The 14878-nt window shown below is 47.6% G+C and overlaps 1 gene segment (V, D, J or C); it reads right to left on the bottom strand.

Moving 5' to 3' along the window:
* Positions 1 to 238: 238 nt before the first annotated feature.
* The window catches only part of LOC107160913, a 38817-nt gene continuing 24177 nt past the window's right edge, over positions 239 to 14878 (bottom strand). Inside the window, 3 exon segments of the V gene segment in view lie at positions 239 to 244; positions 3304 to 3307; positions 7631 to 7638. Of these exon segments, the coding sequence occupies positions 239 to 244; positions 3304 to 3307; positions 7631 to 7638 (18 nt within the window).

Below are 14878 nucleotides of genomic sequence, written 5' to 3'. Positions count from 1 at the left end.
GCTGATGCGACACTGGCCACCCTTCCTCACTGGGCAGGTGCAGGGCTCAGACTCCAGAAGCCCCACCCTGTGCCTTTCTGGGGCAGCCAAGGGGGGTCCCTCCTGCCTGTGATGTTCTCCCTTCAGCTCCTGCAGCCTGGCTCTGTGTGCTGGTGGCTGTGCAGGCTAGAGTGGGGGAAGGGCCTCCTCACAGCTCCCCTCTGCATTACTCCTGGGGACACTGCACTGTCCTAGGGCCTCAGTCCTGTTGAGCACAACCTCGTGCAGGCCTCCTGCAGGGACTCCCCTCTGCAGGACTGCTTGACCTGTGCTTGGAGATTTCTGGGTTTCCTTTGAGGACTCTGTCATGCTGCCATGCCCCACAGATCTTGAACTCTGTGTCTGTCTCTGTGAGCATCACAGGGACACTGTCAGTATGCATGCACTGGCCCTCTGGAGGAGCAGCCACAGAGGATGTCATTGCCCCTGGACACACTGAGCCACAGCTTCTGTGACTACATAATAAAGCTTCTCATATCTGGCAATAAAAAGGCAATGACAAGGTCCTGTGGTAGGTGATGGTCTCCCATGGACAGTGGTTGGTGCCATGCACACTGTGCCCAGCCATACAGCCCTGTGAGGTGAACATCTGAGTCTGCATGAGAACATTGCCAAGTCCTGAAGTTTAGTACTGGAGGAAAAGCATTGCCTGTGGCCAGGACCAAGGAGACATGCCCTAGGGAATGTAGTAAGAGTGGGGAAGGAGTAATATCTCTGAAAATATCCACTTGGCAGAGGTCAGATATTACCTACTGTGGACTGACCACCACAGGGATGGAGTAACTGTTCTGATAGTATCCATGGGGGAAAGTCAACCATCAGAATGGAGTAACAGGTCAGATATTATCCACAAGGACAGGGACAGTATTAGGATGGAATAACAGTTCACTTGTTGTCAACTGGGGACAGAGAGCATGGGGATGTGGTGACATGTCTGATATTATCCCCTGTGGACAGGCCAGTGTTGGGATGGGGTAAGAGATCCGATATCATCCCCTGTGGGCAGGATTAGCATGTGGATGTAATGACATGTTAGATATTATCCACTGGGGATGGAGTAAGTATGGGGTGGGGTAACAGTTCCAATGGTGTCCCCTGAGGACCTGGCCAACATGGGATATAATATCATGTCAGATATTGTCCACTGGGGACAGGGTCTGCATGGGGATGGAGTGACTGGTCAGATTTTATCCCCTGGGGATAAGTTTTGGAGAGTCTTTAATGGCTTTTCAACTTTATTGTTTGAAATTTTTCTGTTTAAATTTTTACATTCTTTTGCTTCAATTTCAGCAAGTTTCATTATGTTTAGAATTTTTTAAATCTCTGCAAGTTTTTCTAGTTTACTGGAGGATTATTTTTATATTGATTTTTTTTAGTTGTAGTGGACACATATCTTTATTTTATTTTATTTTTTTATGTGGTGCTGAGGATCGAACCCAGTGCCTCATGTATGCTAGGGGAGTGCGCTACCTCTGAGCCATAATCCCAGCTCTTGGAGGATATTTTTAAAAAGCAGTTTACAATAATTTTCTGGATTTCAGAAGAGCTGAAGACATATCTTCTGTTGCATCTAACTTTGTTAATTTTTGGCTTTTTAAATTTTCTATACTGTGCCAAGGGCTTCTCCATCTTCTTTATGGTTTATAGGAACCATGTCCTTGTGTCTTTGGTAGTGTGCATTGTGTATATAGTCCCTACAATCTCCAGTCAGAGCAATCAGGCCAGAGAAGGAAATTAAAGGATTACAGAGGAAAGACTGAAGTCTGAATATGCTGCTTGCAGGTGGTGTGATCCAATGTCTAGAAGAACCAATGTCTCCATCAGAAAGCTTCTAGATCTGATAAAAAAAAAAAAAAAACTTTAGCAATGTAGGTAAATACATCATGCATCCATAAATAAACCACTTTCAAATACTTCTAAAACAGGTCTGCTGAGAAAGAAATCAGGAAAATGTTCCCATTCTAAATAACTTAAAAAGTAGTTGGAAAGAAATGAACCAAGGAGGTGAAAAATCTCTACAATGGAAACAGTGAGTAATAAAACAGGGAAAAAGTGAAGACCTTAGAGATGGAAAGAACTGCAATTTTTTGCTATTGTCAGAATGACTATTATCAAATGGCCAAACTACCAAAAATGTCACAGAGATTCAATGAAATCTCCAACAAATACCAAAGACATTCTTCAAACAACCAGAAAAAAAGAATCCTGATATTTGTATGGAGAAATTAAAAACCAAATAGCCAAAGTAATTCTAAGCAGGAAGATTGAACCTGAAGTTGTGAAAATATCTGACCTCAAATGATTTGACAGAGCTGCAATAACAAAACCAGCAGGCACTGACCCCAAAGCAGACATGAAGACCAACGGAATAGAAAGTACAGAGACAAAGCAACATAAGTGCAGTTATTTGGCACTTGACAGAATTTCCAAAATCCTGTTGGAGACATGACAGTGTTTTCAACCTATAGGGCTTAGAAAATTGAATATCCCAATATGAAAAAGGATACAATAGATCACTATCTTTCACCCTACAAAAGTCAACTCAAAGTTGATCAGAAAATGAAGAATTAGACTAGACACTCTGCAAGGGCTAGAATCAAATATTGCACCAACCCTACTCTATACAGACACAGGCACTGACTTCTTCAACCAGGTCACTAAAGTGCAAGGGTCAAAACCAGGAATCAGTAAGTAGGACAGTATCAAGTTAAAGCCTTCAGCACAGCAATGGGATCAAGCAAGAGCGTGGGAGAGAGGCTTGGGACATCATTGTCACCTGCTCCCCAGATAGGGCACAAATACACAGAATATATAGAGAACCCCAAACACTTAATAACCAGACCAAATAACCCAATAAATAAATGAGAAAGACCTAAAGGGACATTCCTCAAGAGAGGAAATCTAAGTGGCCAACAAATATAGGAAAACATTCTCAATACTCCTAGAAATCAGGAAATGCAAATTGATACTGCCTTGAGAATTCATCTCAGTCCAATCAGAAGGCGACCATCAAGAACACAAATAATAAAAATTGTCAGCAAAAAATGTGGGAAAGAGGTGTACGGATGTGTTATTGCTGAGACTTTAATTTATTGTTGCCATTCTAGAAAGCAGAATGGACATTTCTTGAAGACCAGGAATGGAGCCACGATGTGACCCAACTACCACTCCTCGGTGTTTGTACAAAAGACCCAAGATCAGCACAGCACAGCTATCTAGCCACATCAGTGTTTACACCAGTGGGCCTGAAAACAGCCATATTACATAACTTTCCCAGATGTCCATCAACAGATGACCGGATAAAGGGAAGGTGGTGTATACACAGAACAGTGTTTCACTCAGCCACAGGGAAGAGTGGAAATATGGCATTTCCTGGTCAATGGATGGAGCTGGAGAATATCAAGTTTATTAAGCCAGAATCAGAGGGAGAAATGTCAAGTGTTAAATCTCAAATGCGAATTGCAGATCACAAAAGGAGAAAGTTCTGGGAGGAGTCCCCTGGAAACAGAAGAGGGAGCAGGAGGAGAGGAAGGGGATCAAGGGTGAGGTTGGGGGACAGAAATGGGACAAGCAGTGGAATGACACTGACGAAGCATTCCTGTGTCCTGTGTGAGGATGGCACAGTGGATGTCCCCTTTATGTGCTCTAAGAGGCACTGATGAAACCAAATTATAGAAAAGATCTGTTGAGAAAAGAAAGGGAAAAAGGGTCAGGGGGAGGGGTAAAGAGGAGGGGAGGGAAAGGGAGATGGCAGGGGACAGAAGTGGAGAGATTATATCCCATGATTGTGTAGCTGTGTCCAATTGAAATGCAATATTATTTATAATTTGTTGCAACAATGAAAAAAGAAAGTACAAATTAAAAACCCAAATTGTTCTCTTCAGAGACATAAAAGATTAGTAGGAAAAATATGTCCAGAGAGCTCTCCTAGAAAGCTGGATCATGGAGAGGAGAGGCCCCCAGAGGGAGGAAGTCTACCATCACCTCCTCTGCACCTGCTCCTGGGTGACCCTGAGCTCCCTGTGTGCTGAGCGCCCCCTGCTGGCCTTGGGCACCCTGCATGGAAGTTTGTGTCTGGGCTCACACTGAGGTCCCCTCACTGTGTCTCTAGCACAGTAATAGGTGGCTGTGTCCTCAGTTCTCAGACTGCTCATTTGCAGGTACAGGGTGTTTTTGGCATCCTCTCTGGAGATGGTGAATCTGTCTTTTACAGATGCAGCGTATTCCGTGGTGTAACTATTAGCTTTGTTTCTTATAAGAGCAACCCACTCCAACCCCTTCCCTGGAGCCTGGCGGAACCAGTACATCCAGTAATCACTGAAGGTGAATCCAGAGGCTGCACAGGAGAGTCGCAGGGAACCCCCAGGCTGCACCAGGCCTCCCCCAGACTCCACCAGCTGCACCTCACACTGGACACCTGCAAACACAGAGGCAGCCTGGTCAGGACACCGTCACTCATCCACTCTTTCTCTCATTCCTGTCCACTCACACACTCAATATCTCTGTTTCTCCATCAATTACCTTTGAAAACAGCCACCAGGAAAACCCAGCTGAGCACACTCTCCATGGTGAGCAGCTGTGTTCAGTCCTGATCACTGAGTGGGCTGAGCTGGGAGTCCAGGGCTGGGCTCCTGTGCAGAGCTGCAGGGTCAGGTGGGCTGGTTTTCATGAGCAGAGGGAGGCCCTATTTGCATGTCCTCCTGCTATATAGCAGCTCTGGGTGGAGGCCCAGGTAGAATAACTCTGAGAGCTGATGGGAGTGTCATGGGCAGGATGGTGGACAGAGGAGCATTCAGGAGGGGAGAATTTTTTAAATTTTGATTTTGTTGTCTTTCATTTTAATTTATTTATTAAAAAGAAAAAAAATCTAATAATGGAATATTAGTGTTAACTCTCTTCCCTTAGAGGTATGTGTGCGGGTTCACTGTGTACAATCGCTCAGTTTTAGCAAGATTGACTGGTTTTCTGGTCTTTTGCTTTCACCCTGGACACGACTGCTGCCCTGACCCTCCTCCAGCCCCCAGGTGCACACACTGGTGAGGTCCTCAGAAACATCCTTCATTGGAAATGTGCTGTGTGTCTTCTCCCCTCTGCTGCCACCTGCTCTCTAGGGAGGTGTCCAGCTGAGGGCCTCAGAGGCTCCCTGCAGTGGGAAGGTTGTGCCTCCCTGTGAGGGCCTCCTTCAGCTCAGGAGCATCCAGTTGGCACAGAGCCCTCAGGTACACAGGCTGCTGCCATCTGTGGTGGGCACAGACCCCAAGTGTGGGCAGGGAGAAACCCAGGTTGTGTCCTCACTTTCAGTTGTCATGGGCTACATGCATAGAGGGCTACATGAAGCCCCCTTTTATGAGGTGCCTGGCAAAAGGACCAGCCATTGTCTCCATGGACTTGGTGTAACTAATTTATCATCTGTGATCTAGACCTCCTGTCCTCCTCCTGTGCCCTGAAGACCTGGGGGAATTAGGGAATCTCTGTGTGGATCAAGTGTCTTGGAATCCTCCTGGAGGCACAGCCACATGCCCTCAGTACTGGTGCCCTGTCATTCTTCACATGTCCACATGGTCCCAGAATGTAGAGTACACCTGACAGCCTGGTCCTGGTCACCTGGGTTCCCCCAGGGCTGGTAGAGCCTTCCTGGCACCCTGAGCCCCAGTGGGACCCCAGCACCAATCAGGGGTCCAGCCCCATCTCCTCTCTTTGCCTCCTGCCTCCTGCCATGTGGTGCTTCAGCCTCAGGAGCCCTGGTCAGGAGCAGCACCTGGGTGTTTGCACCCTGGTCTCCAGAACCTGCTGCAGCACAGCTCTCTCCTTGTGCACCCTCAGCCTCAGGAGCTGCTCACAGAAGCACAGACTGGACTCAACCACACTGGTGCTGGGGCCTGAGGTGGTCATAGTAGCATCTAAAGAGGTGGACACAGCCCTGGGACTGGGTAAAGGGTGTTTATGTGCCAGGACTGATCCAGGAGCTGGAAGGGTCACCCAAGAGCTGAACTGGCAGCACCCATGGTGTTAACTCTGCAGGCCCACAGGGTGCCAGAGTGTTGGGGTGGCTCTTCCTCTAGAGGATGTCTGCCACATGACCAGCAGTGACTTCATTAATGAAGGTTCAATTCATGAGTAAATGCTAGGGAATTTTAAATTAAAGAGACAAAACTATAATTACCTTTAACACCAGCTCCAGGACCGCTCCTCCTAGCTCCCGCCTCCAGCCAACTAATGCTGTAGTGAGGTTTACTGAAGAGGGTAGCGAGAGAGGGAGAACATGCCAGGGAATGGACTTATATTAGGGAACAAAAAATTCCAGGGAAAATCCCATCCAATGAAGGTCAAGGGGGCAGCATCCCAAGGTCAGGGGTGATGATTGGCTCTTCGGGGAAGTGGCCAGACACACCTCTGCATGGACAAGCCCTGGGACCTGGAGAAGGGTGGGCAAAGCTCTGACACAGCTGTGTCTAAGCGCCTCTCACCCAGCCAGGGAGGTAACACAAATCATGTGCGAGGATGGCCTCCCACAAGGGTGCATTACAGAGGATTCTCTGGGTAGGCTTCGGGCTCAGGCAGAGCTTTGTCAGAGGGGTGGCCCCTACAGAGTCCCCTTATGCATTGTAGGTCCACCAGCTAGAGGAACAGTTTGGAGGGTAGCAGGCAGGATACCACACCCTGTGCAATTTCACTTGAGGTCAGCAGAGACATTGGATGGGACAGCCTAGGGATTAGGGACAGGACTTCTAAGCAATATGCATGTCTGGTGGGACATGTGTCCAAGAGGCCTGCCCTTAACTCCAATCCCATGAGTGTTGAAGCACTTTTCATGTGTCCCTTAATGGAGATGTGGTTCATATGCTGTCCACAGAGAGAGAATGTGATTTGCCAAGAAGAATGGCATCCTGTCTCTGCTGGCCCTGGGCATGGCCCTGGAGCACATGGACCTAGCTGAAATGGGTCAGGCAGAGGGAGACCATCACCACACCATTCCTCATGTGGAAAGCTACTGCATCAGATCCTGGAAAGAGAGAGGACAGTGGCCCCTGGAGATGGGAAGGTGCAGGGAGGGCGAGGGTGAGGGTGGGTGGTGAGGGCCACGTGCAGAGAGGGCCTTGTCCTGGGGCTCTGCAGCTCACAGGGCAGCTGTGGCCCACAGCCAGGGTGTGCTTCACAGTGACTGGGGCAGAGCAGCTGGTGGGCTCCCCACACCCAGGAGGGACAGGTGATGGACAATTTGGTGTGCATAGCTTGGGACCCATCACGGCAACTGGCACTCCTGTGTCAGGGTGCTGTCCTCTGCCTCACTAGAGCTGGGTTTCAGTGTAAGTGTGAAAATACAGCTGGAATAGCCAGCTGTTGTCTGATGGAGAGAGATGCTGACATTCTTAGAGATGTGGATAATGAAACACCCTCACATGAGAAAGAAAACAATATTAAACATATCAATTCATATTCAGGTTTTTCAAAATATATTCAACTGTCAATTCATAAATATAATTTATTTAACTGTTTATAATTGTTGTAGTCAGAAATGTGACCTTAATCAATCAAACACAGAGTCTCTGCAAGTGAGGGGCATCATGTTTATGGGTGGTGACCCCAGCACCCACCAGGCTTGGTTATAAGCTGAGTGAGGCCCCCAGAGCAAGTCCTAAGGTCTCAACAAGGAAAAGCAGAAAGAAACTAGACACTGGGGAAGATGGATATGGGGAAAATTCTGTCTTTATTTAGGTGAAATATCCCTATTGTTCATAAAATTACAATAGAATTTACAGTGCTAACTTATTATTCAGGTATGTCTCAGGCTACCAGAGGTATACATCAAAAGAACATCAAGGTATTGTATTTATTTATTATTTTCTTAACATTTTTTAGAAGTAGTTGGACACAATACCTTTACTTTAGTTATTTACTTTTATGTGGTGCTGAAGATTGAACCCACGGCCTCGCACATGCTAGACGTGCACTCTACCGCTGAGACACAACCCCAGCCCAAGGTATTGTATTTAATATGAAGAAAAATACATAGTAAATGCAGAGATGATAGCAGGTAAGGAAATTCAGGTAGAAATATAGGCAAAAAGAAACAAATCTTAAAATCTATAAAATTTTGCTCATGTATCTATAAATACATCAAATGAATCACACATTTTGCACAGTTATATTCACAACTAAAATACTAAACTGTAGAAAAACCTGGAAGGATTACTGACAGAAATATAAGGGGCCACAGTTGTTAGACAACATGACACTCTTACTTGAAACTTACAAATTGATCACACACAATAATCTACACTACAGCTCTAAACACGTCGTTTGAAAATACACAAATGAATTCCATGGAATGAGCCAGAAGTGCCTTAGGACAATCTGGGTATAAACATTGCCTACACTCATGGTCACCCAGCTGGACCTGGACTCTCAGGACAGGAGCAGGGACAGAGCCCAGGGGTCCCTGTCTGTGACCCTGTAGTCCAGCCTCAGGGGCTGGAAATCCAGGCAGGCACCAAGCTGCCTCTCCCCAGCAGCCAGGTGTCCTGGGGCTTCCAGGGTCATGGTCACCTCACAGCAAGATGGGGTCAGAGTGGTCCTGGACATCTTGTGTCTTCAGGGCCCTGAGACCAGTGGAAGAGCTGACCTGCAGCTCCACAGTCCATGCAGAGCTGACCACCCTCCCTCCTGGTCTTTGCCAAGGGAACCCCTTTCCCTCCAAGACCTAGCTCAGGCCATCCCTGCCCACAGGCCACACAGAGCTGCATGAGGAGTGGACAACCTGCCATTGGAGCCCTGGGTGTGTGGTGTGGTTGTCACACAGCCTCATCATGAGGGGTAGACAGCTCACATCCACCAAAGCTCACTCTGACTACACAGAGCTCTGTGGATTCTGACAAGGTTGGGACTTCTCTCAGCATTTCTGAGCTCAGTCCATGGGCACTGGGTGAGACAATATGTCACTGTGGTGCTGTGCTGTGATGGCTAGAGGTTTGGCAGCCTCAGTGGTCTCCAACAAAGGGTTGCCTAGGACAATCCCCCCTTATCATAGGACAACAAGAACTGCCTCCAGTCATTGCCAAGGGTGCCCAGGGGTGGACAGTTCTGGTATTATGTGGTCGTCAGTATTAAGGTGAGTATGTGACCTGATCTATAACTGGAAGGGCACTGGAGGGACTGGGAATGGGAAGGAGTCACGGGAAGGGTAGAGGGGACCTATGTGAACATGGAGGGGATGAGACATGGCCTCAGAAGTTCATGAAGTCCAGCTGGGCATGGCTCATCTACTTTCCCAGGCCCTGAGGATACTGAGGCAGGAGGACGACTAGTTCAGGGTGACACTGGGCTTCTTAGGGAGAACCTGCCCCCATATAAGAAGTTTTCAGGGCTGTGATGGGGCTCAGGGGCAGGGCCTGGCTGGGCAGCTGCAGTCAGAGGAGAGCTGCAGAGGACACAATCCTGAGGCCCAGCCCCACTCATGCCTGAGTGTGTCAGGGTGGCCATGCAGACAGCCTGCCCAGCATCACTCAGGTCCAGTCCACATCCTCACCTGCCTTTCCCCATAGAGCTCACCCTGCTGACGGCTTCTCTTCTGCCTGTCTGCCCACAGCCATGATGCCACAGCCAACTACAGGACAGGGGGATGGCCCAGGTTCCACCAGGTCTGCCAAGACTGCACCTGGGAGAAGTAAACAGCAGGCACAGAGACATGGGAGGATGGACTGATGGGTGACTAACAATGAATGAAAGAGCATAGCCAGAGAGTGTACCTAGAGATGGTCCTGCAAAACGTGCAGAGGGAATCACAGTTGCAAATTTCCCAGGTCCTGAAACCCCAGGCTCCAAGGCTCCCGTCAGTGCCCAGCTGGGGAGTCACAGGCCAGGCCTGGCCCAGCCTCATCTTCAAGGACCTCAGGATGGGCAGAGTGGGCTCCAGCTCCCACAGGTGTGTGGCCTTTCCCTGTCCTGCACCTGTGTCTTCTGTGGACACCCTGCTCCTTCCTAGGTGCACACTCAGGTCACTCACCCCACATTTCAGGGACACAGAGGTGAGGATTGGTCCCAGTGCCCTCTGTGCACACTGAGACCAGGTGAGCTGAGGGTGTTCAGGTCAGTGAGTCACAGCCAAGTCACTTTGTGGGATGAACTGAGACGAGGCTTTATGTGGGCACAGGGTTCCTGAGCCTGGCAGAGCTAGCATTTGGGATCTGAGATTGTGAGGTTGGAGGCAGCAGGGAGCTCTCTACCACCCAGGACCAGGAGAGGCCCACTGCCCTGCAGACACCCAGACTGATTGCAGACACTGCCATGGTCCCTGGGGTGGAGCCCAGAAGCAGAAGGACCTGTGGACACCACATCCACATGCAGGACGCCACCTGCCCAGGGAAAGGCTCAGGCAACCCATGAACCAGGGTGGGAGAGGTCACCAGGGAGAGATGAGAAGGAGATGTGGCCAGATGAGGGCAGCTGTGCAGTCACCAGGAGAACCACTGTGTCAAGGACGTTTCTATGATGACAGGTAAGGACACTCTGTGGTAGGCTGAGTAGTGTGAGTGTCTGTGTGTGTGCGTGTATGTGTGTGTGTGAGTGTGAGTGTGTGAGAGTGTGTGTGTGTGAGAGAGAGAGAATGTGAGTGTGCATGTGAGTGTTAATGTGTGTGTATGTGTGTGTATGCCAGTATGTATGTGTGTGTTTGTGTGTGTGTGTGTGTGTGTGTGCCCATGGCCTGAGGACTCTGAGATCCCCTGATCTGGTCTGGAAGAGGAGGCTGCAGCCTTGGTGTGAACTGACAGCTGCCTGCCCTGGGGAGGGTGAGCCCAGGTCAGTGTGTAAAGAGCACCTGGCAGGGTCAGGTTCATGGCTGTGATGGGTGGAGGTGTCTGAGAGCCTGCTGAGCCTTCCCCATGTGAGTCCTCTGCAGCTGCCCAGGGACTGGCTGCTGGAGCACGGGACAGCAATGTGACAAGGTAGCAGAGTCTGCCTTTCAGGAGTCTCACCCATACAGTCTCAGAGACACACACTCTAAAATCAGCTTACTATAGTGGCACAGCCACATTAATGTTTGTGGCAGCTCAATTCCCAATAGCTAGACTCTGGAACCAACCCAAATGTCCCTCAATAGTGAATGGATAAAGACAAGGTGGTATATGTACTCATTGGAATATTACTCAGCTTTAAAGAAGAGTAAAATTATGGTATTTGCCAGTAAATGGTTGGAAATGGAGAATATCGTGCTACGCAAAATAAGCCAATCTCACAAAACCAAAGGTGGAATGTTTTCTCTAATCTGTGGATGCTAATTCACAGTAAGGCAGGGGGCACTAGGGAGGAGTAGCATTACCTTAGATTAGGTAGAGGGAAATGATGGGAGGGGATGTGGGGATAGGAAAGATGGTGGAATGAAGCAGACACCATTACTGTGTGTGCACATGTGACTGCAGGACCAACATGATCTTGCTACACGTACACTCAGAGAGTGAGAAATCGTATCCCATCTCTGTGTGATGTGTCAGAGTCACAAGTGCATTCTACTGTCAGGAATCACTAAATAAAACATTAAATAATAAAAAATAAATAGAAAGTGATGCAGTATGAGAGGAAAAGGAACGACTGGGAAACCTTAACAGTGGCCTGAGAGCAAACCTCATGCAGCCCAGCATCGGGCTGTGCTGGGGTCAGAGGAAGCCAGAGGAGGGGACTGGAGAGGACATAATGGCCTGCTGTCCAGCTCTGTGAGACTGTGACCCACAAAGGGAGGACTCCAGGAAATACACTCAGAATCAACAAAGAAAGCCACACAAGCACATCAGAATCGGAGTATTTTATTTTATTTGGGGTTTATTTGCATAATTTATTAACAATGTGACTTCTCAGGATTTCATCAACCTAATTATGGGGACAGTTCAATTAGAGAGTCTTTATAGTTCCCAGGAGACTTATAATGAAAGCAAAACAAGACCTTAGAAGTGTATGACCCTGTATCTGCACAGAGCCACTTTATTCCAGTCATAACCCACAAAACCCCAGAGCACATGTATGCATTTGTTATTTATATTTTGTCACGTCCTGTGCCATATGTTAATCCCCACATAGAAATTCAAATTAGCAATTATGCCTTGTGAAAGATTCATCTTTTTTACTCATATATGGTAGTGGAATGCATCACAATCCTTATTACACATAGAGAGAACAAGTTTTTGTATCTCTGGTTGCACATAAATTATGTTGACACCAATTCATGTCTTCATACATGTACTCTGGACAATAATGACCATCACATTCCACCATCATTTGTAAACCCCTGCCTCTCCCTTCCCCTCCCACCCCTCTGCCCTATCTAGAGTTTCTCTATTCCTCCCATGCTCCCTCTCCCTACCCCACTATGAGTCAGTCACCTTATATCAGATAACACATTTGGCATTTGGTTTTTTGGAATTGGCTAACTTCACTTAGACTTTCGTCTCTAACTCAATTCATGTTCCTGCAAACGTCATGATTTTATTCTCTTTTATGATTGAGTAATATTCCATTGTGTATATATGCCACATTTTTTAATCCATTCATCCACTGAAGGGCAGCTATGTTGGTTCCACAGTTTAGCTATTGTGAATTGTGCTGCTATAAACATTGATGTGGCTGTGTCCCGGTAATATGCTATTTTTAAGTATTTTGGGTGTAGAAGAATAGCAGTATTTTAAAAGTGACTAAAATAAACCTCTTTACAAACATCTCGTGAAGACACTTTGCTCAGAGAGAATCGAGCACACTTCCCACCAGGGTCCACAGGAGCCGTGTGCAGCCCCCAGTTCCACACCAGCCCGAGTGCTTCACAAACCAAAGCAAAGTCAGCAGGATCTCAGCAACACCCACAGACACAGGAATCCCTCCCAGGAAGTCCTGCTCCAGGAAATGCAGGCGTGGAGGATAGTCTCTGCAAAATGGAAGGAGCAGGCTGCCCACTTCCAGACACCTCAGGAAGGAGAGATTGCAGCAGGTGAGAAATTTTAAGAGCCAAAGGCACGCTGTCCATCAGGAAGAACAGGCCACAGTGACACCCCCTATGCTTTGTAATTACTAGGCTCTAATAAAGACCCACTGTGCATGTCAAATACAAGGACAAAGCTAGGTTAAAGCAGAAAGATGGAACCAGACACATAAAACATTAATCCAAAGAAAACATAATTGATTTTATCGCCTAATTGGCTACCAAGCAGAGCAGACTTTAGAACAAGCAGTGGATTACCAGGGATTGCCACAGTCTGGCTGGGCATAATTCACAAGCCACTTGTCAAGCAGAAATGAACTTTATTTTTAGAACACACGCTGCACCACAGGAGCTCTTCAGGAATTCCCTCAGACCCCAACTGCCACCACAGGCTCTCCTGGCCAGCCTCTCAACCGCTCTTGAGCCCGATTAGTTGGGTTGCATGGGCGGAGCAAAAAGAGTCCGCCAATGAGCAGCCCCGTGGTCTGAAAGGGCGGGGAAACAGCCCAATGAGCTTCACTGCAGAGGAGCCAATCAGCTGGAAGTTTGCTGGGGCCACTTCAGCTGTGGCTCTCAACAAGGGATGATGAGGATAGTTTTCCTAAGGATAAAATGGTTAAGTCACCAATCATCATCATCATCATCATCATCATCATCAGTACACATCTAATAGAATCTAACAGAAACTCTTAAGGAAAAATGTGGAAATGAGAGAATAAAGACAAATTAAGAATTGCAACAGGATATTTCAACATTTGTTGTTGTTGTTGTAATGGAGAGAAAAAACAGACAGAATAACAGTAGAGAAGCCTTGAATGACAGTGCCACCCAGTGTGACCTTTGTGAAATTTTTAGGACACTCCACTCACTAACAGTTGAATGCAGTAAAAGTCACCCAGTAGGGCCCACACTGAACTAGGAAACAAGACTCAAAATGCAAAACAGTTTAAAACCACACAATATATGGTGTCTGGACACAGTGAACCTACAGACCTATTGACAACAGAAAGATATCTGGAAAAGCCACAATTATATGGAAATTAATCAACTTACTTCTAAATATTCCAGAAGGAATCACAAGAGACATGAGGAAACACTCTGCACTGACTGAAAAGGAAAGCGGGACACCCCAAGGTCTGAGGGAGAGCAGCTGAAGGCGTCTTAGGAGGGATTTCATGGCATTAAGTGCTGCGATGGAGAAAGGGGAGAAACTCACTAATCCACACTCTAAGTTTCCTCTGTAAGAAGTGAGACATTAAAACACCAAGCAAATAGAAAGGAGAGAGGCAGGTATGAAAAAATGGGCAGGCAATAGAGAAGTTTTAATCAAAATAAAGCTTATTCTTTAGGATGATGAATAATAAAAAAAAAAAAACAACTCTCCTGCACAAACACACACATAACATATGGATATATACACATATGGACACAGATTCACACGTGTACTGTGCAGCCTGACCTGAGACAGGTGGAGAAAGACACTCCTGACTCCATAAGAGAACAGCATGGGATGATCTGAGGCAGAAGAGACCTCCAGATTCTCCATGATGGGATCCAGGGAGACACTGATCACCTGGAGAGAAACCATCCACTCTCCTCTGCTGCTCTGAAGGCGGCACCTGAGCTCCTGTGTGCTGAGCGCCCCCTGCTGGCCCTGGGCACCCTGCAGGAGGTTTGTGTCTGGGCTCACACCGAGGTCCCCTCACTGTGTCTCTGGCACAATAATAGGTGGCCATGTCCTGCGTGGTCATGGAGCTCAGTAGCAGGGAGAACAGGTTCTTGGATGTGTCTCTGGAGATGGACACTCGGCTCTTCAGGGATGGGCTGTAGTTAGTGCTACCACCACTATATATGTACCCTATCCACTCCAGCCCCTTC

Source organism: Marmota marmota, unplaced genomic scaffold (genome assembly GCF_001458135.2).
Source record: "Marmota marmota marmota unplaced genomic scaffold, marMar, whole genome shotgun sequence".
Classification (NCBI taxonomy): domain Eukaryota; kingdom Metazoa; phylum Chordata; class Mammalia; order Rodentia; family Sciuridae; genus Marmota; species Marmota marmota.
Note: the sequence above shows the minus strand (reverse complement) of the source record. Positions and strands in the feature narration are given on the sequence as shown.